At 59.6% G+C, this 22,368-nt stretch overlaps 1 protein-coding gene across 1 annotated transcript; it reads right to left on the bottom strand.

Moving 5' to 3' along the window:
• Positions 1-198: 198 nt before the first annotated feature.
• On the bottom strand, positions 199-19,140 carry MMP15 (matrix metallopeptidase 15). The gene is made up of 10 exons (XM_016130071.2): positions 18,230-19,140; positions 8,612-8,760; positions 7,875-8,000; positions 6,344-6,651; positions 5,877-6,038; positions 4,841-5,094; positions 4,302-4,440; positions 3,549-3,699; positions 3,297-3,412; positions 199-2,180 (listed from the first exon to the last, which is right to left on the bottom strand). Exons 1-10 carry the CDS (start codon positions 18,389-18,391, stop codon positions 1,720-1,722), a joined length of 2,028 nt encoding a protein of 675 aa, XP_015985557.2. The 5' UTR covers positions 18,392-19,140; the 3' UTR covers positions 199-1,719.
• Between the last annotated feature and the right edge of the window lie 3,228 nt (positions 19,141-22,368).

Below are 22,368 nucleotides of genomic sequence, written 5' to 3'. Positions count from 1 at the left end.
CTGCCCTCCTCAGGTCCGTTGAGGGCGGCTACCTCTCACTCCTACCCCGGTCACTGGGAAGGGACCCCCACAGAACTGGGAATGAGGTTTCTCTGGTGTGGGGGCAAGTCCCCCAACCCCAGCCTGGACTTGCCCCGTCACCCGCAGCTCCTCCAGCTGTGAGCTCTGGCCCAAGGCCTCTTACAAAGGAGGTCACACTCGCCGGCCATACAATTTAATCAGTGCTGATTATTTACAGAAAGAAACATGGGGGGTGGACATGGACGCCCCTCCGCCCCTTGGCTGACTCTCTGGTTCTGAGGACGGAGGGGGAGGAAGCTGTTGGATCTGCACACGGGGCCAGCCCACGAGGAGCCCCTCCCTCTGGGGGCCTTGGGTTCTGGGCGGCAGACCCGCCTGCTCAGGGCTGTGGGAAGCAGAGGGGACAGAGCCGGCTATACAGTACCATTTCCCATAGCAGCCTTGCCTCTGCTCGCTTTGGGAGGGAGGAGGAGGAGGAAGCATCTCCGCCCTCAGGGCTAAACCCAGGAGGAGTCTATGGGCCACAGTGGGCTCCTTTGGGGACTACACGGCGCCCTCCCATAGTCTGAGAGGGGGATAAGCTGCTGCCCTGGGGGACAGGGAGCTGGAGGGGAGGAAGCCCCAAGCCTGGTACGTGGTGGGCTGTGGGCACCTCGTGAGTGGGCACACTCTGTGGACATCCACCACCCCAGCCTGGGCACCTATCAGACCCCTCTCCCCAGGAGAGCCAGGACACTGGCAGCCAGAGCCTCACACTAGTGGGGCTGAGCCCCCTGAGGATGGTGGTGTGGGTGAGAGAGGGTGGGAGGAGGCTCGGGGACGGAGCCCAGGTGCACCGTAGCTCAGAGACGAGAAAGTGGACAGGGGGCTGGGGGCCCAGCCTGGGGGGCAGGGCTCCTGGGGTGGAGGGGCCTTGGCAGACCCCTTTTGGTCCTTGGTAAAACAGGTCCAGAACCCCTTCTCCAGAGAGAAAAGGAGGTATGGGCTCAAGGGGTACGTGGGAGTGGGGGCTGCTGGCCCTTTGGCTGGCCAGGGCCGGGTGGGGTTTTTAGGCACAAGGAACCCGCCTGCTGGGGTTGTCAGAGGTGGGCTGGGAAGGAACCAAAACTCGACACAGACTCACAGCCAGTGGTGACCTCGGCCTCTGTCCCCTCCAGCCTGGGGCTGGCCCTGGGCAAAAGCTCTTCCTAAGGCAGAGAGAGACTCAGGCGGGTGGAGACCAGTTAGGCCCCACTAGTCTCCAAAGCCGACAGAGCTCAAGGTTCGGGCCCTGGGGTGGGAAGAGCCCAGACAATTGCTCAGCCACATTTCCATCTGGGCCCTCGGACCCTCCACTCTGCTGGCCGTGGCCCAGCCAGAGGTGGGTGGGGGCCTAATTCCCTGTTGGAGCAAAACTCCATTTAGAACATTTAGAAAGCTCTAACTCGCTGCCCTGAGGGGCTGCCCCTGGTCAGGAAAGTCAAAACAAATGCTCAGTTAGTGTGCAAAAAAAAAAAAAAAAAAAGATACCTGGGCATAAATAAACAATGGGGGGAAGGGCTGGCAAGGATGTTGGAGGGCCTGGGGGGATCGCCCCCACCCAGGGGCTGAGGGAGCCACCGAAGGCTCTTGCTCGGTGCCCCAGGAGCCACCTCAGAACCACAGGCACGGCCAGCCTGGCCCCTTAGCACCGTGAGGAGCAGGAGGGGCCTGCGCGGGTCAGACCCACTCCTGTAGAGACCGCTTGCAGTAGAGGAGCATGCGCGGGGCGCCCTTGCGCTGCATCTGCACCAGGGCGTAGGTGAGGCCCAGGATGAACAGCAGCAGCAGCAGCGGAGGCACCAGCACCATCACCATGTTCACCGTCCGCGTCACCTCCTCCATCTGCACCACCACGCGGCTGCCCCCATCCTCGCCGGCCCCAGAGTCCCCCTCCCCGGTACCCGGGCCAGCCTCATGGCCCTCGTCGCTCTCCTGGCTGTCGCCGCCTGCCCCAGGCTCTGCACCCCCATCGGGGTTGAAGGGCGGACGGGCCACATCAGGCCATCGGGGTCCCGGCTCCACGTACTCTTGGCAGCCCATGAAGTCCCGCAGGATGGACTTGGGGTAGCCGGGCTCCATGCGCATGCGCTCGTTGTCGAACTTCCAGTATTTGGTGCCCTTGTAGAAGTAGGTGTAGGCTGCAGGGGCAAGCAGGCCAGAGTGGCGTCAGGCCCCACCCACTCGCCGGCCAGAGACCCTCGCAGGAGACCAGGACGTGCTGACAGGTCCCTGGCTTTAAAACACCCTCCTTCTCGCTTGCTTCCCTTAGCATTTTCAAATTTGCCCCTTCTCAACTTACGGGAGCCATACCAGGCTCAGGGAGGGGCTGGGCTTGGGTCAAGCGCACCATTAGAAGTGCCTCCTAGCTAGGCTGACATTGGCTAGGGCAGAGCATGGTGAGAGGGTCCTACAGCCTGCTGGACTGGGGGCCGCAGTCAGGGGACCTTGCTGTCCCATCCCAGGACTGGTTTCACCCCACAAGAGACAGTGTGCAGCAGACCTTGGCACGGAGCCCAACCTCGCCTTGGCCCAGCGCTCCAGCCTTGGGAACTGTGCCATATCCCAGCAGCCCCAGGAAGGGCCAGGTTTGAATCGTGGGGCCAGTTGACGCTCTGCTGAGCGCAGTGCCATCGGAGAGGCTGCAGAGTGATGGCGTCACACACAGAAGCCGTGTGACCCGCCCGAGCACTGGCGAAGCCTGCAGGATCTCCCCTGAGTCTGAGAACCTGGAATCTGAGAGCCAGGACTATGGTTTCTCGTAAACTCACCAGAGACCCTGCTGGAGAAGTAAAAGCCACAGCTCCCTGTCACTGGGTTATAATGACCGAGATGAGGCTTCCCTTCCAGTGGGGCACCCCGGAAGGACTCTCGCTCCATCGCTCTGAGCCAAGTTCAGGCTGCAGGCTCCCCACGGGCTGCCCAACGCAGCGGGACACTGTGGGGAGCAGGGTGGCTCCGAGTGCCAGCTCTGGCCACAGGCAGGCCTGGGCGGGACTCCTGACTCCATAATTTCCTTGTGCGATTTGGGGCCCTTTACTCAAACTCCGTGGTTTGGCTGTCTGTAAAAAGGGGATGGTGACGATGGAGGGAGGGACCGGGGCAGTCATGCTCCAGAAACTTCCAGCAGCCCAGGGCCTGACACAGCTGTGTCCCCCCATAAACGCCATCACAATGTCTGCTGACCTCGGACAAGCCCTGTCCCCTGCATGGAGGAGGGGGTTGCTGAGTGCTGGGAAGAGTGCTGGCCTTGGTACCTGCATCATTGCTCAGGAAGGCCCCCTTAGGGGAGACGGGGATCCCCTGCCAGACGCTGATGGGCTTGGGGTATCCTGGATCTCCACGTTGCGTCTCCTCATTAAAGCGCCAGTACCTGTAAACAAAAGCGCCGGGCTGTGGGCCTGCTTGGGCCCGGAGTGCATTCCCCATGGGCACTGAGTTCTCTCTGGGTAGGTCAGGGATATGTGCCCCTATTGGAGTCTTTTCCCTTTAGGGGAGAGGGCGCTCACCTGTCCTCTTGGAAGAAGAAGGTATGGCCTGTGGGCTCCCACCAGATGGCCGTGTCGATGCGGTCATAGGGGATGCCCAGGCCATAGCTGGCCAGCGGCTGAGGGTAGCCAGGCTCTAGGTTTGCTTCCCGGAAGAGCCAGTAGCGGTCACCTGTGGGAGGAGAGGGAGGTGGATGAGAACAGGCCTGGGGCTGAGGGGACTGGGCAGGAAGGGGGCATGGGGAATGGTATTCTGGGCCCACAAATCCATTCACATTCACTGCTACACAGACCACAGACACACATACACACACACAATTATACACAATTACACTTACACCCCACACACTACAATATACAATGTAACACCCTTGCATCTGCACTCATGAACACCTGTGACTGCTCGTTTACCCACACGAATGTGAGACTCTCACAGCAGTACACACACTGCTCACACTGTACATGGCCCTGCATCCCCATGTGAACACCCCCACAACAGTTCTTGTAGAGACAGAAAAGACAGGAAACTCTGCCCAGCCTCCGGGTCTAGGGGCTGTGCTGCTGGGGCACCCCAGCACACAGCCCAGGGCTCCTCACTTTTAGTTGGGCCCAGCCCTGTCCTTGGGGAGCTCAGGCCAGCGGGGCTGGGGGTCCCTCAGAGTTACTGCCTTGATCCATGGAACACAGCCCTTGGCTCTCTGCCACCTCAGGCCCAGCTGGGTCAGAGGTTGGGGCAGGAAGGCTGCCCAGCCCCTCCCACCAGCACTGGCTCACCTTTGAAAAAGACAAAACGCCCATCCTGGCGCTCGTAGGCAGCACTGATGTCGCCTGGCAGACCGCGCCAGAAGTGCCCGATGGGCATGGGGTAGTTGTCCAGGACGCGGTTGTGCCGGACCCGCCAGAACCAGCGGCCCTGGGGAGGGTGTGTGCGTGAGGGGACGGAGCACGCACGCGGCTTTGGCCTGGGAGAGGCCCCTCCTGAAGCCGCCCTCCCTGGGTCAGGGGGCGTCCGGGGGAGGCCACTGAGATCCTGAGGGCAGCGCCGGGGGCAGAGCCCTGAGCGGACAGGGCAGATGAGTGGGGCGGACCCCTGGGCTTGCTGCGTGACCCTTGCAAATCCCTCGTCCCTCGTCCCAGGCTTGTTTCTTCCCAGTCTAGGGAGTGATGGCGCCCCAGGGGCTGCTCAGTGAGTGAGGGGTGGGGGTGCCGAGCAGCAAGGTGTGCGGGGCTCTGGGGGTGGAGTGGGGGTGCTCTCCTGCTCTGAGCCTGGGCCAAGGGGCTGAGGGAGGCACGGGCAAGGGCAAGGGCCAGACCTTGAACACGAACATCTCCCCACGCAGCATGGCCACTGTGTCGAAGTCCCCGTCGCAGATGTTGGGGCCATACTGGTCAGGCCGCTCCGTGGGTCGGGGCTGCACTGGGGGCCCTCCCTTTGGGGGCCACTCTGGCTTCCCACCTGGGGGTGGGGGCTGGGGGGGCCTGGGGGGCCGATAGTCTGGCCGGCCCGGCCGCCGGGCTGTCACGGTGGGGAGGGGCCGGGTGGGCTGTGGCTGACCGTCTGGGGTGCCTATAGAGCCAGAAGAAAACAGGAAGTGAGGCGGCAGCCCCAGAACCCAGCCAGGACTCCAGGTCCTCCTAGTCAGAACCCTGAGATCCTGGGGCCTCCACCCTGGAGAGACATGTACCCCAAATGAAAGGCCCTGTCTGTCTAAAAGGACCTCCATCCTTTTTCGTACAGCCCCCTCCTTGACCGCCCCACGCTGGGCTTGGGTCACTGGGCCTCTGAGGCTGCCCTCCTCTCTGCTTCCCCTCAGGGACCCAAACTGGCTCTTGGGAGACTTCACTACTAGAGGCTTTCTTGGGAAAGGCCTGCTGTGTGGGGGTTGGTGTCACCTGCCTCAAGGCCACTAGGAAGTGGGAAACCAACACTCACTAGAGAGCCCGGGACGGGCTCGGGCCGCGTGTAACACTGGAAGGGATAGGGTCCTGGAAACCCGGAGGCACCCCTGGTCTGATAAGAATATCACTGAGGCTGAGGAGGAGAGGGATGTCGGTGAGGGGCCCTGGAGCCACCTGTGTCCTCTGAAAGCCCAAGCCCGGAGTCACTGCAGAGCGTTGGGTGTGAGCCCAGGGTGAGGGCCAGGCCCTGGAGTCGGCTGGCCAGGCCTGAATTTGATTTCTGGCACCATCTTTTACTCACTGAGTGACGTGAACAAGTCACTAATCCTCTCTGGGCCTCAGTTTCCTCATCTGCAAAACGGGGATGGCAGTGGCGCCTAGGCCTCGCAGGGCTGGGAGCCGAGGGCAGGCATGCAGAGCCCCCCGGCCACGCCTGTGCCGCCCGCTCACCGTACAGCTGCTGGATGCCCCGGAGGTCGTCCTCGGGCAGCTGGAAGTTGTCGGTATCCATCCACTGGTAGAACGGCGCCATGATGGCGCTGGGGTTGTTCGAGTGCTCTAGCCCCAGAGCATGGCCCAGCTCGTGCACTGCTACCAGGAAGAGGTTGTTCCCTGCAGCGGGGACAAGCAGCCCGGTCGGCTCGGGCCTGGCCCAGGACCTGGCCACCCCAGACTGTGGGCCGAGGCTGCCAGGGAGCCTGCCCTCTCCTCACTCGTAGAGGAGGCTGAGCTGCCCTGACTTCTGGGCCTCCAACTTCCCCACCTGAGAAATGATCCCTTCCCCTCCCTGCCACCCCTTGGAGACGGTGGGACAACGGCCTGAGACCAAGTGTCAGCGCTCTGGAGGGCAGCGCAGGGGAAGTGGCCCCTCCCCGCCCTGCAGGGCCTGTGCCCTCGCACTGGCCAGCTGATCTCACCATCTAGGTCAGTGCTGGAGAAGGTCCAGGGCTCATCTGCGTCGAAATGGGTGTCCCCGCCCAGACCAGGGCCAGGGAAATAGGCGTGGGCCAGAAAGCCGCCCGTGCCATCAAAGGGTGAGCTGTCGCCATGGAAGCCAGAGGCAAAGAGTACCATGATGTCAGCCTCCTTCTGCCGCCGCAGCCGGATGTCCTCGTAGGGTACCTCCTGGAAGACCAGGGGTGTGGCCTGCTCCCACACTCGGAAGGCCCTGCGAACCGCCTCCAGCGAGTGGTACCGGCCCAGCTTCTCTGTGTAGTTCTGGATGCTGCAGGTGGGTGGGGAGACATGGGCGTGAACCCAGGGCCGGGGGCTAGTGTCCACTGCCGGCACCCAATGGTTCGGAGGCCGAGACTCATGGTCCCACGGGACGCGCATAAGATCTGAACTGGTACCAGTGCCCGAAAGCGACCATTACTTAACTCGGATGTGAATTGGAAAAAGAGAACAAACATGTCAAACCCAGGAGTTCATTAAGATATCCCCGGATAAGGTTTCATTGTGCCAAATAAGCTTATTTTAAGAAAACGTCAAGTAAATAAAAGTACAGGTGATACGTAGTGGAAAGAAAGACCTAGAAGGAGGGATGCACATGGCTGAGGTTTGGGGAACACAGGCCTAGTGGTTCTGAATGGTGGGCTCCAGGGTCAGGCTGACCTAAGTTCAAGGCCAGGCTCTAACACTATCTGCATGACCTTGGGAAAGTGAGTTAGTCTCTCTGAATTTGAGTTTCTTCATTTGTAAACCGGGAACAGGAAGGGAGTGCTTTCATCATAGAATCCCTGTGAGGATTAAATAAATAAACTCATTAGAACACGTGCCCCTGGTCTGCACATGGTGAAGTGTGAGGAGCCCTGTTAGGGGCCACGTAAACCAGATTAAGCGTCTGTGTGCTGGACGGACCTCTGGTAAAGCCGGCCGGACCATGAATCCCCTCTGGGGGCCTGGGGTCTAAGAGGCTACTCCTCCTCGAGAGATGGCGCTCTGATAGGGCCATGGCTAGGCTGCAACAGGAAGAGGAGCCCTTGGGGACCACCACATGCTAGAGGCTCAGAGGGGTGTGATTTGCTGCCTGCCCACCTGACAGATGTTGGGATTCTGTGCCCCTGTCTTCTCATACCCCACAGGGGCCTGAAGCCCCAGGCCCTGCACCGTGGAGGCCACGTTTGTATTGGGGCAGAAGCCCATCTGGGCCTGTGAGGCCAGTGAGGGCTGCTGGTGGGTGAGGGGAGGGAGGGAAGGAGGAGAAAGTGGAAGCAGATGCAAGGGGCCGGGCCTTCTGCGGAGGGAGACTAGGGTGTGCCTAGGGTGTGTGGCCCTTGTCAGCGCGGGTGTGGGAGTAGAGTGGGGACAGACTGCCTCTGCGAGGCACCCTGGTGGGTGCTGCTGGGAAAGGAAACCTTCCAGACAAGCCCGCTGGGATGCCCGAGGCCTCAGCCCAGGCGAGATGTCCTGGGAGGGATGCCACCCTGGGCAGCGGGGCGTCCCTACCTGAAGGTCAGGTGGGGGTTGTTCCACTTCCTGCCAGTGAGGGCGTAGCGCTTCCGCCGCCGCAGGTTGGCTTTCACACGTACCCCGAACTGGTCTGGCACCCCGCAGCGGGGCCGCTTCATCCACCTGGGTCACAGGCATGGAGGAGTGAACACAGAGCCTCCTCCAGGCAGTCCACCTTCTTCCACCCTCCCGCCTGCGACCTTCGGCTGCCTCTTATACCAGTGTGGCAGGGAAGGTGAGGAAGATTAGCTGAGCTTCACTCTCCTCATCAAGAAAATGGGTACACTAATCTCGTACCGGAAGACTGGGTGCCAGTCTTCCACGAACGTGAGCCCCTTCTCAGCAGTGCCATCCAGGAATGAGACAGTTATTCCCGAGGTCTCTTTTCCTTGCTCAGCGAGGGTGTGGCTTTGGGTCGCATTCCCTCTGCCAGATCCAGAGCAAGGCCTAGCTAGGCTGTCCTGTCCAACCGGCTGCCTCTTCCAATTCCCATGCCCGTGGCAGACATCACTAATCAATCCTATGCTCCCCGCGGCCACGCCCGCATTTGGCCTCGGCTGCCATCTCAACGCAAGGCTTTACACAGCCACTCTCAGCCAGCTGGAGCTGGCATGGAGGACCAAAGTGTTCGCCATCTCTTATCTAGGTCATTTTTTCTAGAAACCCCGCATGCCACAGCCACAAGGAGGGCAGGGCCCGGTGGGGTCTGGGAAGGGCCCGACAGAGGGACTCACGCCTTGGTCTCTTCGTCGAGCACGCCGGTGACAGGGATCCCGTAGAAGCGCTGCATCTCGGCGAGGGCCGAGGCCAGGATCTGGGCGGAGCGCATGGTGGACATGTAGCGGCTGGGCTGGGGCAGGTAGCCATAGAGCCGCAGCCAGTTCTGCAAAGGAGAGAGGCCACGACCTGGTCAGCAGGTCCCGGCGCCGCTGACTCCCCACACATACCGCCTGCATCTGACCACTACCCACCGCCACCACCACCATCGCCCCAGAGCCACGCCCAGCTCCCTGCTCCCACCTCACGGTCTGTTGTCACGCAAGAGCCAGGGCAAATGGCCTCTGTGAGTCAGGTCTGGTCTCTACACTTCTCAGCTCAGAGGGAAAGCCAGTTTTCACAGGCGCGCCCGGGCCCTCGCTACTCGATCCCACCTGAGTGCTCACCCGCCCAGCCAGGTGCTCTGCTGCCCAGCGCTTTCCCAGATGTTTGCACGGCTCACACTCCCATTTTTCCCAGGTCTCTGTCTTACCAGGGAAGTGTCCCCTGACAACACTATGTACAAAAGAACCCCATGTGCTGTACCCTGACCCCCTCCTCCTCCTTCCCTGTACTCGTCACTAACCGACACATATATTTCACTTAGGTGTTTACCGTTTGTCTCCCCCAGTAGGACAGAAGGAAGAGGGACTCTCAGTGAGCCACGCTGAGCTGTGGTAAGAAAGGGGACTCTGCCCTGCCCGCCTCCTCTCCCCAAGGCCACAAGAGCATGATGACCAGTGTGGGAGGCTGGCGGCACAGAGATCGGGGGCTGCCGTGGGCCTCGGCCACGTGGAAGTGTATCCTTTGCATCTTTCATGGCCCACCGGGGGTCTCCAAAGGTCCCCAGAGTAAGGGGACCTGCTGGCCTGCTCTCTGAGAGGCCCTGGGAGGTGAGAGCTGCATATCGAGGGCCCGCGAGCAGGATGGTGGCTGGACACGATGGCTATTCCGGGCTGACAGCCAGGTGCCAGCTGGCCAGAGCCATGCCCACATCTGTCTGCCACCAGTGTCACCTGTCAGCCCAGTGCTGGCACCTGGCCAGGCCCCTGGTGCTCAATAACCGTACCAGCAATGACAGGCAGGTTGTCCTTGGAGTGGCAGCTTTTTGCCTCTACCAACAGGGTTGAAAGTTCCAGGCTCCAACAGGGCCTCAGTGCCATGCAGCCTCGGGTGAGGGGCAGGGCAGCTGGGGGGGGGCGGGAGAGCCATGCCCTCCCTTGCCAGCTCCCCTCACCCCTCTGGCCCAGGCCACCTTCCCTGAGTTCCAGCAGACATTAGCAGTGTCATGGGCACTCTCCCTGTTCTTCCCAAGCATAGGAGCCCATTCCCGAAGCTCCTGTGTGCATGTAAGGCGCGACAGCCCACCACCCTTAATGGACGTGGTTTTCCTGAAGAAGCTTGGAGAGATCTAGAAGTCTAAGCCATGATACTCAGCCAGCTCCCGCAGTGAAAGTGATTCATCCAGAGATAGGGGTAGAGGTGAGGCTGCCCGCTGACAGACGAGGGCACCTCTACATCACCTATTTGCATAAGGTAAAAAAATCTCAGGGAACCTCTACATCACCTATTTGCATAAGGTAAAAATATCTCAGGGAACGCAATCACAAGCCACCAAGGGGCTGATTAGTGGTGTCTGCAGAGTGACAGGAGGAGGGCAGGGATGGGGGAGGCTTAGGCTGGGGCTCTGAGGAGGGTTTCAGAGGGGGCTGGGCCTGTCTGCAAGGAAGCGCTCCAGAGCTCAGCAGAGGGGACCGGGTGGGGGGCGGGGCAGGGCTTTAGCTCTGAGGGCAGGTCAGGGGCTGATGGGAAGGTTCCAGGGGTGCCTGTGCACCCTCCTGCACGCAGATGAGCACCTTGGAGTCTCAGGGAAGTTAAGAATTTCCATCTCAGTATCAGCCAAGCCTTGAGCCCTCAGCCTCCTGGTGACAGACGCCCTGTGGCCACTGCCACAGAGAGTAGGGTAAGCAGCAGCACAGCCTTGGCCCAGAGCAGCCGAACCCCTGGGTGACAAGGCAAGGCAGCTGACAGAGCCGGCCTGCCAGGGTGTGCTCGGGGCTGACAACCAAGTGCTAATCAGTCCGCGCCATGCCTAGAGGGCCGTGGGCGTTTCCTTTTGCAGCGTCCGGGAGGACATTTTCGGTGCCTTGCTGCTGTGCCAAGTGTGACAAGCCTAGGAGGTTAGGATGGTGAGGACGTGGAGGGGAAAGACAGAATGGGACAGGGGTACTCAGGTGCACAGTAGGGGCTGTGAGGAGGGGCTACTTGTGCCTGAAGCCCCGGCTTCCTGGGGTGCCCTGCTGCCATTGGAAAAAAAGTAGGGAGTGATTTCCAAGGTCATGACTGACCTCTGGGTCTCGAAGTAGGGGAGGGGCTCTGTTCCAGGCCTTGCCGCTCCTCCTGGTGAAGGCCGTAAAGGCGGTCTCAGACACAAGGTGTCTCCGTCCCTCCCTGTTACCTAGTCTCGTAGGTGGAGTGAGCCGAGCAGGTGAAGCTTTGTCTCTCAGGTGGGGAAACTGAGGCTGGGAGAGGTCGGTAAGTGGCAGAGTAGGGAGAACCTCCTCCATGTGGGTCACTGTCCAGCAGGAAGCAGGGAAGGTTCTGAAGAATGTGCTCCTACCTGGAGCACGCCCTGCGGCAGCCGAGGGCTGGGAATCTGCCGTGGGCCAGGCCAGCCACTCCACCCAGTCGTCCCTTTCAGTGCTCACCAGTACCCCATCCCCACTACACTGACGGTGAGGCTCGGAGAGGTGAGTGCCCCGCCCAGGGTCACGCAGCTGAGCTGGCTAAAGCTAAAGCCCATAAGCGGTGCCGCTGGACCAGGCCGCTTGTGAAGCGGCACCAGCTCCTCTTGGCCTGAGGCTGGGGACACTGGGCCCTGGCCCTCCTCAGGCACAGTGCCCAGCACAGCACTGAGGGAGGGCGACTAATCTTCCCCAGGCTCCACATCCCTGGCTGGGCCTGGGCGCTGGGCCACATCAGCAGGGCTGCCCCCCAGGGTGCTGAGACAATGCCAAGGCAGGCCTGCAGGGAGGGTGTGTCTGGGAAGGAGCCTCCAGATCAATACGAGGCGTGAAGCATTAAGCAGCCGTGGGGGCAGGGGCAAGTGCTTCTGCGGTCACCACAGCCAGCTCCTCCCACCGGGCCTTATCAGACCCGGTGCGATAAGGACAATCTGCTGGGCTCTGCTTTCCTCCTGTCACCCACGGCTCTCCGTGCAGCCCGAGCGGACTTGGGCAGGGTTGCCCAGGCAGGCACAAAGGGCACCTTGTGGGCCCACCGGGGACGGGCCTTTTGGAGCGCTGTGAGGGCCTCGCTGTGCCCATCTCCCCACCCAGTATCGCCGGCCAGGGCTGTTGGGAGCAGGCCAAGGCCATGCCAGCACGGAGCTCCTGCCGGACGGGATGATGAGCCTGGGAGCGTCACGAACCTTGCAGAGGCAGACCATGCACCCCGGGGCCCATCAAGCCCACCCCTGTCCAAGGCGTCTGAACCAGGAGCCCAACCACCAGCTAGGTGGCCCCAAGTAGGCCTGGACCCCTCCATCCAGTCTCAGGCCGGAAGGGACCACGAGGCTATCAAATCCAGCTACCTAACTGCAGCCTCCATGGAGTACAGCTGGGCTAGGGACCCAACCAGCCTGTGCCCCTGCAGGATGGGGTGCTGACCGCCACCAAGGTAGCCCACTCCTTCTTCGGGCAGCTAGGACTGTTAGCACTTCCTCAGGCTGAGCAGAAATCTGCCTCTTGGTCCTGACCACTTGTCTGCAGAACAGGCCTCCGAGGAATGGAAGAGGACCAAGCCAACGTCTCCGATCCCCCGTCCCTCCTCTGCAGAATAGGGTCAAAATTTTCCTTCCCCAATGGCTGCACAGGGGTGGGAACACAGGGACACGATGACCAGTCCCAAGGCCAGTGAAGTAAGGAACACCAAGCCAGGCCACCCGTCCTTGGTGGGTCATTTACCACCTCCAGAGGCAACATGGTCCACACTGAAGCAGCTCTAGAAGAACCGCCCTTCACCATGGGAAAGATGCAGGTGCATTCAGGGGCTCTGGTTTGCAGGGACAGTGGGCAGGGTGGGGGATGTGCAGCCAGGGACGCAGGAAGGAGGTGGACAACCCAAGTCTCGGCCACTTCTTTACTCCCGGCCTGCCCTGCACTCTTTAACCTGGAGGAAGACACAGAAACGGGTCCTTTGCCAGTGGGCAGGTGTGGAAAGAGCCCTGTTTGCTATGGTTTCAGGTTGGCCGGGGGCCGGGTCGGGTGCTGCACCTGGAAACCCCCTTAGGTGTTGTCTCCTGGAAGGGGCTGTCCATAGGACAGAGGCTGGGTGGCTAGGCAGGTTGGGGGAGAGCTCCAGGCTCACCCGGCCCTACCTCTGCCACCTCCTTCCTACCTGGCTCGGCCCCAGCAGGCTCCTGCTTGGTGGCACTTCCACAGGATGACGCTCTGGGCTCTGTCCTGCAGCCTTTAATCCAGCATGGAGGCAGGGAGCTCAGGCTCCAAGCCAGACCCACTGGGTTCGAATCCCTGCTCTGCCACCCCCTGGCTGGGGAATATGGTGTCATTTCTCACCTCGCGATCTCAGTTTCCTCTTCTCTACAATGGGGTAATGATAGCACCTACACTTACAGAGTCAATTCCAGGATTAAATGTGAAAATGCTTACAACTTACAAAACAACCCTAGACCACGCCCAGGACAGAACCAAACATGTTGATGGTGCTTAAAAATAGCACCTGATTCTACTAGGCCCATGTGAGGGCCACGTTTTTACATGTAAACACACTGAATCTTCCCAATAACTCCATCCAGTAGACGCTATTACTATTCTCATTCCGTAGACTGGGGAACTAAGGCTCAGATGAGTTTGATGACCTGCCCAACAGCAAATGCCATTTGCTCCTCACTGTCACTGTTTCGTCACATTTTGCAAGTGCTTCTTATGTGCCAGGTGCCATGCTCACAAGTGCTGGCCATGCAGCTGGCTCTCACCCCTCCAGGGTGGCAGTAACTCCTGGGAGGAGAGCCTGGCGCCCAGGGCTAAGGGCCAGCCTGGAGAGCTGATCCAGACCCTGGCCTCCAGGCACCCCGGCTCCGGCAGCTCAGCCATCAGATGCAGTGGGATGTGGGGCACATCCAAGGGCCAGTCAATGGCTGAGACCCAGGGAGGCATCGCTTCTTGTCTATCTGATCCACGCCCAGCTTGCACAGCTCTGATGTTCTTGCCTGAGGCTGCAAACTCTGGGCTCCCTCCTCCAAAGGGCCCAGGCATCCCTGGAACCAACTAGTGTCTTTCTGGGGAGTGGCCTCACATGAGCCCGTAACTCAGGGCAGCTTGTTCAACCAGAAGGCGCCTGTTGTATGCTGCAGGCCTGGAGTGTTTGGCCTCCTTCTGGGCCCCAGATCCTTACATTCATCTGTGGGGTCCCCCCAAGACCCACTGTGGTAGAGAAAGGTACAAGCAGAGAGCCTCTGATCCCTCTCTGCTTCTGCTGACTCAGAGAACACATCTCCTGGCTTAAGGCAGAGCTTGGCTCCTGCCTGAGTGGCTGGCTGCGTAAGCCACATAAATCTTGGGACGATACTGAAGATGCCAACTATCTTAGTCCGTTTGGGCTGCTATAACAAAAACATCATAAGCTGGGTAGCTTATAGCAACACACATAGATTTCTCATGGTTCTGGAGGCTGAAAGTCCAGGGTCGGGGTGCCAGCATGGTCAGATTCTGGTGAAGGTCCGCTTCCTGGTTGCCAACTGCCAGCCTCTCACTCCATCCTTGCATGGTGGAAGGGGAAGGGAGCCTTCTCAGGCAGCTTTTATAAGAGCACCAATCTCCTTCACGATGGCTCTGTACTCAACAACGAATCGCCTTCCAAAGGCTCCACCTCCTAATATCACCACCCTCGGAACTAGGTTTCAGCATATGAATGTTGGGGGGACTCGAATATCCAATCTACAGCACCAACTCCAATCTGCGTTGGCGAGAGGTGGCGCCCCCTACTGACCACCATGGCTTGGCCTCAGGCCGAAGCCAAACTCCAGCTAGGCAGAGGTGACATGGCAGGGAACATCTGGATCAGCAACAAAAGGACATGAGGGGAGGGGGGCCAGAACCAGGCACCTGGCAGCTTTGCCCTACCGAGTTGGCAGCAGACAACATGGGGAGTGGGCGCTGGGGTTCACAGGAAGGCTTCTTTGTGGGGCCCGGGTGTGTTTCTGTGCTGTTTCCTCTCCACTCTCCTTGGGGTGGAGCAGAGGAAGGTGTTTATGTCCAAAGGTCAGGATGGGCAGGTGGGACTCATCTGCTGTTCAGACAAGGAGCACACGCTGACTGGGCTGTTCTTTGCAAGGAGGCAGCTGATTGACGAGACCTCAGCCAGTCCGAACACGGGGACCTGGCAAAGGGCTGGGCATGAGGGGCCATGGATCCTGGGTCCTTGGCTGCGTCAGCCAGCCCAGTTCTCTGAGTGTTTTGAGATAGATTACGGAGGGGCGGTTTGTTAGTAATAAGAGGAGAACAGCCTGAAAAACAGGGATGGGTAGGAGGAGAGAAGATGCAGCTTCTGTAGGATTCCAACGACAAGGCGCTCACGTTTTCCTCAAAGGTGGGCACAGGGCCTCGTAGTTTCTGCTCCACATTTAAGAAAGGGTATTAATAAGAACACAAGTGTGGATCCCCCAGGGGCCAGCAGGGAAGTGCCAGCAGAGATTGGAGCACAAGAAGCCTGGGGCTATGGCTCATCAGTCACATCTAAAGGCCAAAATCAGAATTCAAGCTGATCCCCACCCCTCCTTTCGCTCATCCTGCTCCGCTGCCAGGTAGGGGCAAGGAAGGTATGCGGGAGTCTGTTCAGGGAAGGTGAGTGGGTCCATGTTTTCGTGGCAATTGCGCCACACCTATGAACTCTATAAGCCTGAGTCACCTATATGGGGCGGGCTGAGGGCCCGAGGTGATGCCTGGAGAGGAGGAGGTGAGTGGGAAGAGACCATGGCTTCTCTGGTGAAAACCAAAGGCACTTAAGCAGGCTCGGTGCTGTAGCCGGCAAGAGCAGGACAGAGATCTGAAGGGGCACTGGACCCTCACGCTGGGGAGGCCAGGCGCTACGGCGGGCACCTCAGTCAGCTGAGGCCTTCACCCATGTAGGGGAATGGGGCTCCGGCTCAGAACGGCTGGAGACTAGGACCTGACATCCAAGGGAAGGAGTGAGACAGGGCAGAGTAGTAGCTTAGTGGTGGCTTTCCGCAGGAACACAGCCTTGTCTAGGCTGGGGCCTGGAGGGCTGCAGGTGCCTGTGGCTCCCAGCATGGGCCGGACTCCCTGATTCCTTAAGTCTAGTGAAATTCCTGTGGTTTCTGCCCAGGGAGGGAGAGGGGCTGGCCTTGGCTCAGTTACCAGGATGCTCCGAGAAAGACCCAGTCATGACCTGCCCTGAAGCCTGGCGCTGTGGGGATTGTGGGGTGAGGACTAGGGCCCTTCCCCAAGGGAGAGAAGCTCTGGACACAGAGTATAGGCCAGGCCCAGGAGTCTTAAGGCTGGTCCATAGAGAGTGTGGACAGGCGTGGGGACAGCTGTCCCACAGCCTCCTGGCAAATGCACTCGCTGCTAAAGCCATTCAACTCTTTGGGCCCAGATCTGGCTGGACTTGATAGGATTCCAAGGAATAGCCTGTACCCCAAAGCCTATTCGAGGAGCTGGGACGACCCTCCTGTCTCTAGCCCTAAACTACCTTGGCTTCCAAAATCCAAGGGTCCCCATAACCTTCTAGAGTCTCTTCCAGCAACAGCCCAACCCAAATTTTCCCTCGGAGAGAGGCTGCAGGTCACTCACAGACTCTAACCATGCCACCAAAGTAGGGCCATGGTCTGTGGCCCCAGTGCAGGCCCTGGGCTATGGGCACTCCCTGGGCTGGGAGAGAAGGGAGTGATGGAGGAGCAGAGAGGCAAAGGAAGGAGAGAATGAAGCCCCGCAGACCACAGGTGCCAGTGCCCGGGCTCCTGGCCATTTAGGATGCCAATTCAGAATGCATGGCAACCAAATTCCAGCTTGGTCCATGACTGCTTTCTGCGGAGAGATGCCATTCCTAAGATTAGAAACTGCTCAAGGGTGGGTCTGTGACTTGCAATTCTTTGGTCCTCCACTCTGGAGAGTAGCAGGTGGGCCCCGCTACTAGTACCTACTAGTACCTGGATCACAGGCTGAGGGAATCCCCAACAGCAGGAGGTCCCTGTCTGCATGAATGAGGGGGTGCAGCTGGACTGGGCAGTGGGCTGGGCCACCACTCCACCTCAGGCGGCGACCTGGCTCCCTGCATCTCTCCCTGGCCTGGCCAGGGAGGGAGGGCAGAGCAGGTGGGGAGCTGGCTGAGAGGTGTAACTTGAGCCGGGAGGAATTCCCTGCCCTTCCTCCAAGCTTTTATTAAAGTAGGGCGGGGAGGGGCAGGCTACCATTGGAAAAATCTCCCAGGCAGCGAAGGGAGGTGGGGAAGCCGCGTGGGGCCGGGAGGGAGCACCGGCCGCTGCAAATAGAAACCGCACTCAGGCGGCGGCGGGCAGCGGGAGGCTCCAGGCCGGCCCAAGGGCACCGAGGCCCCAGCGTACCCCGCGAGCACAGATTCGGGTCTCCACGGCCCCGCCCCGACTCTCCTAGTCTGGGGCAGGGAGCAGGGTTTTAGAAGTGGGTTAAGAGTGAACCCCTCTTTTGCTCTGGGGCAACGGAGCTGGTGTCCTCACTATCTCTGCTCGGAAAGACGGTGCTGGGCGACCCCATGGAGCCGGGGTGCTGGCTGGACCCAGCTCTGCGTCAGGAGGCCGCACCTGATAACCCACGGGACCGATCCAGAGAGGGGGCCCCGTAGGGACGTAAGGCGGGTCCCAGTGAAAAGACGTGCACAGTCCGCCTTCTGCGCACCGGGTCTCGGCGTAGCGGCTCTGGTGGGAGGAAGCGCCGGGGAGGCTGGGTCTCTAATCTCGGACCCCAGCTGGCCGTGCGTGGCGCGGCTTCCGTGCAGGAAGAGCCCAGCAAAGTCGGCAAAGTGCCCCTGCGACCCGAGTCTGTTGCCTCGGAGGTTCGCACCTCTTCCCCCCCATCCCCGCCCGCTGCGCGCGGCTCGTTGTCACCCAGAACGGGGGCTCATCGAGGCGGGAGCGCTGCCTGCTCCCCCCGTGGTTCCCCAGGGCAGCCCCCTCCCCATCCGCAAAGAGCGTCACCGCGCCCGCAGGGCTCTCGAGGAATCGGCCGCCGGGGAAGGAGGGAAGGAGGGAAGGAGGGATGGAGGGAAGCAAGGGCTTGGGGAGGCAGGAGCGGCTCCCGGACGCGGGCTGGGGCGCGTCAGTGCCCAGGGCAGGGCTGAAGGGGTGGAGAGTAGGCGCGAGTCCTACACGCTCCAGGGTTTGGGGAGAGGTGCGCCTCTGCAGAAAGCGAGCTGGGGAGGGGCAGCTTGCCTGGCCCCTTTCTTTCGCCCCCCTCCCCTGGGGACTGGGGGGCTAGTCTCCGCACCGTCTACCTCCTGGCCTTAAGGCTGCGGGCGTGGCTCCCTCCCCACCCTCCGAAGTCCCCCGAGCCTCGGCAAAGAGACAGAACTGGGGTCCTTACCTCGGCTTTGACTTCTGCGTCCTCCGCCGCTGCGCCGTGGCCCAGGAAGCCCAGCAGCAGCAGCAGCAGCGGCAGCAGCCGCGGGCGCACCGCCGCCTCCCGGCCGCCGGGGAGGCTGCTCGCCCAGGCCGGCGGTCCGGGCGCGCTCGGGTCGCTGCCCATGCTCTCGGCGCCCAGCCCGGCCCGGAGCGCGGCGCGCGGGGCTCGCCCCTCGCCCGCACCGGGTCCCCGCACGCGTCTCGGAAACTTGCGACGCTCCCTGGCTGCTCGCCCGGCGGGCGCACGGCAGACCTCCCGGTTCTGGTGCCGGCCAGAGCCGCTCAGGTACCCTCGGCAAATTCCCACGCTCGAGGAGAAGCGGGCAGGGCAGATCTCGGCCCGCGGAGCCGGCCCGCGGGCGAGAGGGCCGCCGCCGGGTCCCGCAGCCGGGGCGCCCGGGGCCCGGCTCCCGAGAGCAAGCGCAACTCCTGAGCCTTTGTCTGGCTCAGCGCTCCGGCCGCCCGGTTCCGCGGCGCCCCCTGCGCGCCCAGCTCCCTCTGTCCATGCCCGGGGCCGGGCGCTGCCCAGAGCGCGCGCCTCCCTCCCGGGGACTCTGCTCGCCCAGCGCCCGACCGGGCCCGGGTCCCCGCGCGGTCCCGGGCGGAGGCGCAGGGAGCTGGTCGCAGCGAGCGAGCGAGCGAGCCAGGGAACCGGCGCCCGACGTCCCCGGCGAGTTCGGCGCAGCTCCCGGCGCTCCCGGCCCTCCTCCCAGCGCCGCCGCCGCCGCTGCTCTTAAAGGGCCAGCGCCCTCTCTCTCCGCGCGCGGCCCGGAGTCGCGGCCGGGGGCGGTACCACGGCCCGAGGCTTTTGGATAGCAGGTGCGGAGAAGGCGGCTTTTTCACTCTTTCCAGAAGACAGGAATCCTCTCCAGCCCGCCTCCGTCACTCCTATCCTTGCTTTTGGGGAGCGAAGTTGATCCTCAAAGCGACCCTCCCCCCCCATAGAGAGAGTTAGGAGGAATGAAGACTCTTTCACCTGGTCGGCGGATGGGGATACTGAGGCGGCAGTGGGCTGGAAAGAGGGCCGGGAGAGGCAGGACCCAAGTGGCGTGTTGTAGGCTTAACAAAAAAAGATAAAAATCTAGAGATTTGTTTTCTTAAAAGCCTCAGGGTGTCTTTGGCCCTTCGGTGACTTTCTTCAGTTGCGTTCCTACCTTGGGTGTCCCGTGGGGCGTGACAGAGCACAGGTTTAGGAGAAACGCTGTGCTAGTCCTGCATCGCCACTTACCTGGGGCATGAAGGTGGGCAAGTTAGTCAACTTTCCTGAACCGCCATGTCCTTATCGGGAACGTGGGGCAACCTTAAGGTGTGGGTCAGGTATGCTTTCGGTTGCTGACTTAGCATACATTAGATGTCCAAGTAAAGGACACTATTTTGTGCCAGTGAAATATGATAGTGGGGCCCAACAAGGCTCTGGGCAGATAGGTGAAACTTCCCGCTGAGTGGGGCTTAAAGTACTAGATTGAATTCTTTTCCGGGGTCAGCTTGAGTTCTGGTGGGTGTGGATGCAGACCGCTTGAGATGGGGGATGGGAGCTAGGTCTAAGGTCTGCAGAGGCTGTGTCCAGACCAAAGGTAGTCCTGGCCCAATGCACCGGTGTCAGGGGCACTAGGTGAAGGCACCCCAGAAGGGTAGAAGGGCGGAGACCTTCCGGCTCCTCTGCCCCTCCCAGCCCCGGAAATGGGAGCTTTCCTTATCTGAGCACAGGTTTCTGTAGAAACTTCCCCAGCCGCCTCACCTCCCCCAAAAGGGCAGAGATCTGGCGGATCTTTAGAAATTGACCTGTTCACTGACCTAGCAGGTAAAAAAACAATCATAAAAACAAAATGTCGTTAAAGAGAACAGACAAGTTAAGTGAAGGTAAATTTGATTCAAAAAACTCTTTTGCAGTAGGGGAAGAGAGACTCAGTATAGAAATAGGCCCAATACATCCAGTAACAAGTGGAATTTACAGCCAAGGCTCAAGTATGTGTGTGTTGGGGCGGGGGTGGGGGCTGAGGGGCTGGCCACGGGAGTCGGTGGATTGAAAATGACTAAGAGGAGGCATCAAGTCTGGGGAGATGCTGGCTGAGGGTAGGCCAGGTTGATCAGATATCACCTGGGGGGTTTGGAGTTTGCTCAGATTTCAAGGGTGAGAAATTCTCACTGGTTTGATTTAGCAGAATTCTCGATAAAACTGGGTTCTAGAAGGAAGTACATGGATGGGCCTCATCTGGGAGAGGGTTCTAGGGAGCCTGACGAAAAGTTTGGTCAAGAATCTTTGTTCCCATTCTCGTTCAAGGGAGAAGAGGCATTCTTTGCTGTGAACAACGTAAGTCCATTTCTCATTTGGTCACCTTTGTTCATTTATACCCAGCCAAACCATCTGTTAAGACTTGATGACAATTGATATTGCTGTACTATAAGACTCACAGGACATTTAATGAGAGGGAGACTTTGAAGATACGTGGAGAGGCAAAGATGAGCAGCTGAATCGATCCGTGTGCTCACCTTCATAGACCTTCAGGCATCTGCCAAGAAGAAGTCGAGGGCCTGTTGTTCTCCTTGGTAGGCTGAGCGTGACGGCAGTGATGCACACATAGTAGTTCTCTGTTCACCTCTTGAACCTTCCCGGTTACGGCAGAGACGCCAGGTAGATTGCGGAGGACGAAAGTGCAGCAGTTGCTTCTGACTCTCCCCACGTGTCCCCTTCTGCAGCCAGGCTGGTCTGGAGGGCGTTGGTGGTTACAGAGAAGAGCACACTGGATTTCTCATAGCGGGCAAGTCACCAATGGTGATGGTGAGGCCAGTGGTGATGTCATCCAGGGACAAGGTAAACTGTTTCAGCGGTGAGTACAGGAGTCCTCTCTCTATCCGTGATTTTGCTTTCTGTGGTTTCAGTTACCTGCACGGTCAATTGTGGACTGAATGGAAATTAAAGTTCTAGAATAAGCAATTTATGAGTGTTTAAATCGCCATCATTCTCAGTAGCCTGATGAAATCTCGCGCAGTCTGGCTCCGTCTTGCCCGGGACATGAATCATCATCACCTTGTGCAATGTATTCATGATGTACAGGCTACCTGATCATTAGTCGCTTAGTAGAACCTTCCCCTACGCAAGATGAAGAAGGCATCATCATGGGCCTTCCCGTGATCATTTCAAAAGCTAACATGGAAAGAGGGGGGAACATCTGAGAGTCATGAAAGCAATGGGCTGCCATGGAGAGTCCAGTTCTTTTGACAGTTTAGCCGGTGCGGTGTTGAGGATGCCGTTGGGTCTTTCTATGACGCCCGATGACTGAGGATGGTCAGAGCAGCGGAGACTTTGACTAATGCGCTGCCTTTTCGATGTCTCGTGTAATTTTCTTAATGAAATGTGATCCTCTGTCCCTGGAGACGGTAGTGGCGATACCCCAAGTGGGGAAGATTTGTTCCGGGGACACTTTGGTGACTGGTGTTCTCATCTGGCAGGGGAAAGCCTCTAGCCATTTAGAAAATACACAGATGAGAGTGAGTACGTACTGGTAGCCTTGTGCTTTCGGTAGTTGGCAAAAATCCCCTTGCCAGTGAAGAGAGGGTCTGAGGGGAGCCACTCCCCTTCCTCATCCACCTTTACCTGTTTACCGGGGTTGTGTTTATGGCAGTTGAGTCAAGTGGTGACTTGCTTGGTCCAGATAAAAGCCAAAGGCCCCAAACTACTGTATGTCTAATTTTGTCCTTTTCATGTATTGTGTAAACTGTACACGATGACAAGAGAGAGAGAGGAGGAAGCCACTGAACAGCCACCTCGGTGTTTCTGAAGTCCGTCCGAATGGCTCGATGGTCCAGCTCTTTCCCACCCAGTTCTTTCAGAGTCTGAGCTGTTATTTGGGCCATGTGGATGGATTTCGCTTATGATTTCCCTAGGAGTCATCCCAAATCAGTTCTCTTCCCTCAAAGGAAGGTTCATTGGCCTGTTGAGATCTAGGGCTTTGAGGCAGGATGCAGGGGGCATAGTCCCAAGGCTTGGGAAACACTTGGATTTCTTGGGTGGTTGGGGAAGAGGCTGCTAATGTAGCATATTTATTAGCCCATCTATTTCCTTTAGCTTCTTCTAATTTTTTTGTGCGATGTTCCTCAGTT

The sequence above is a fragment of the Rousettus aegyptiacus genome, unplaced genomic scaffold (genome assembly GCF_014176215.1).
Source record: "Rousettus aegyptiacus isolate mRouAeg1 unplaced genomic scaffold, mRouAeg1.p scaffold_m13_p_14, whole genome shotgun sequence".
NCBI classification, from domain to species: domain Eukaryota; kingdom Metazoa; phylum Chordata; class Mammalia; order Chiroptera; family Pteropodidae; genus Rousettus; species Rousettus aegyptiacus.
This window is presented reverse-complemented; position numbering and strand designations above follow the sequence as displayed.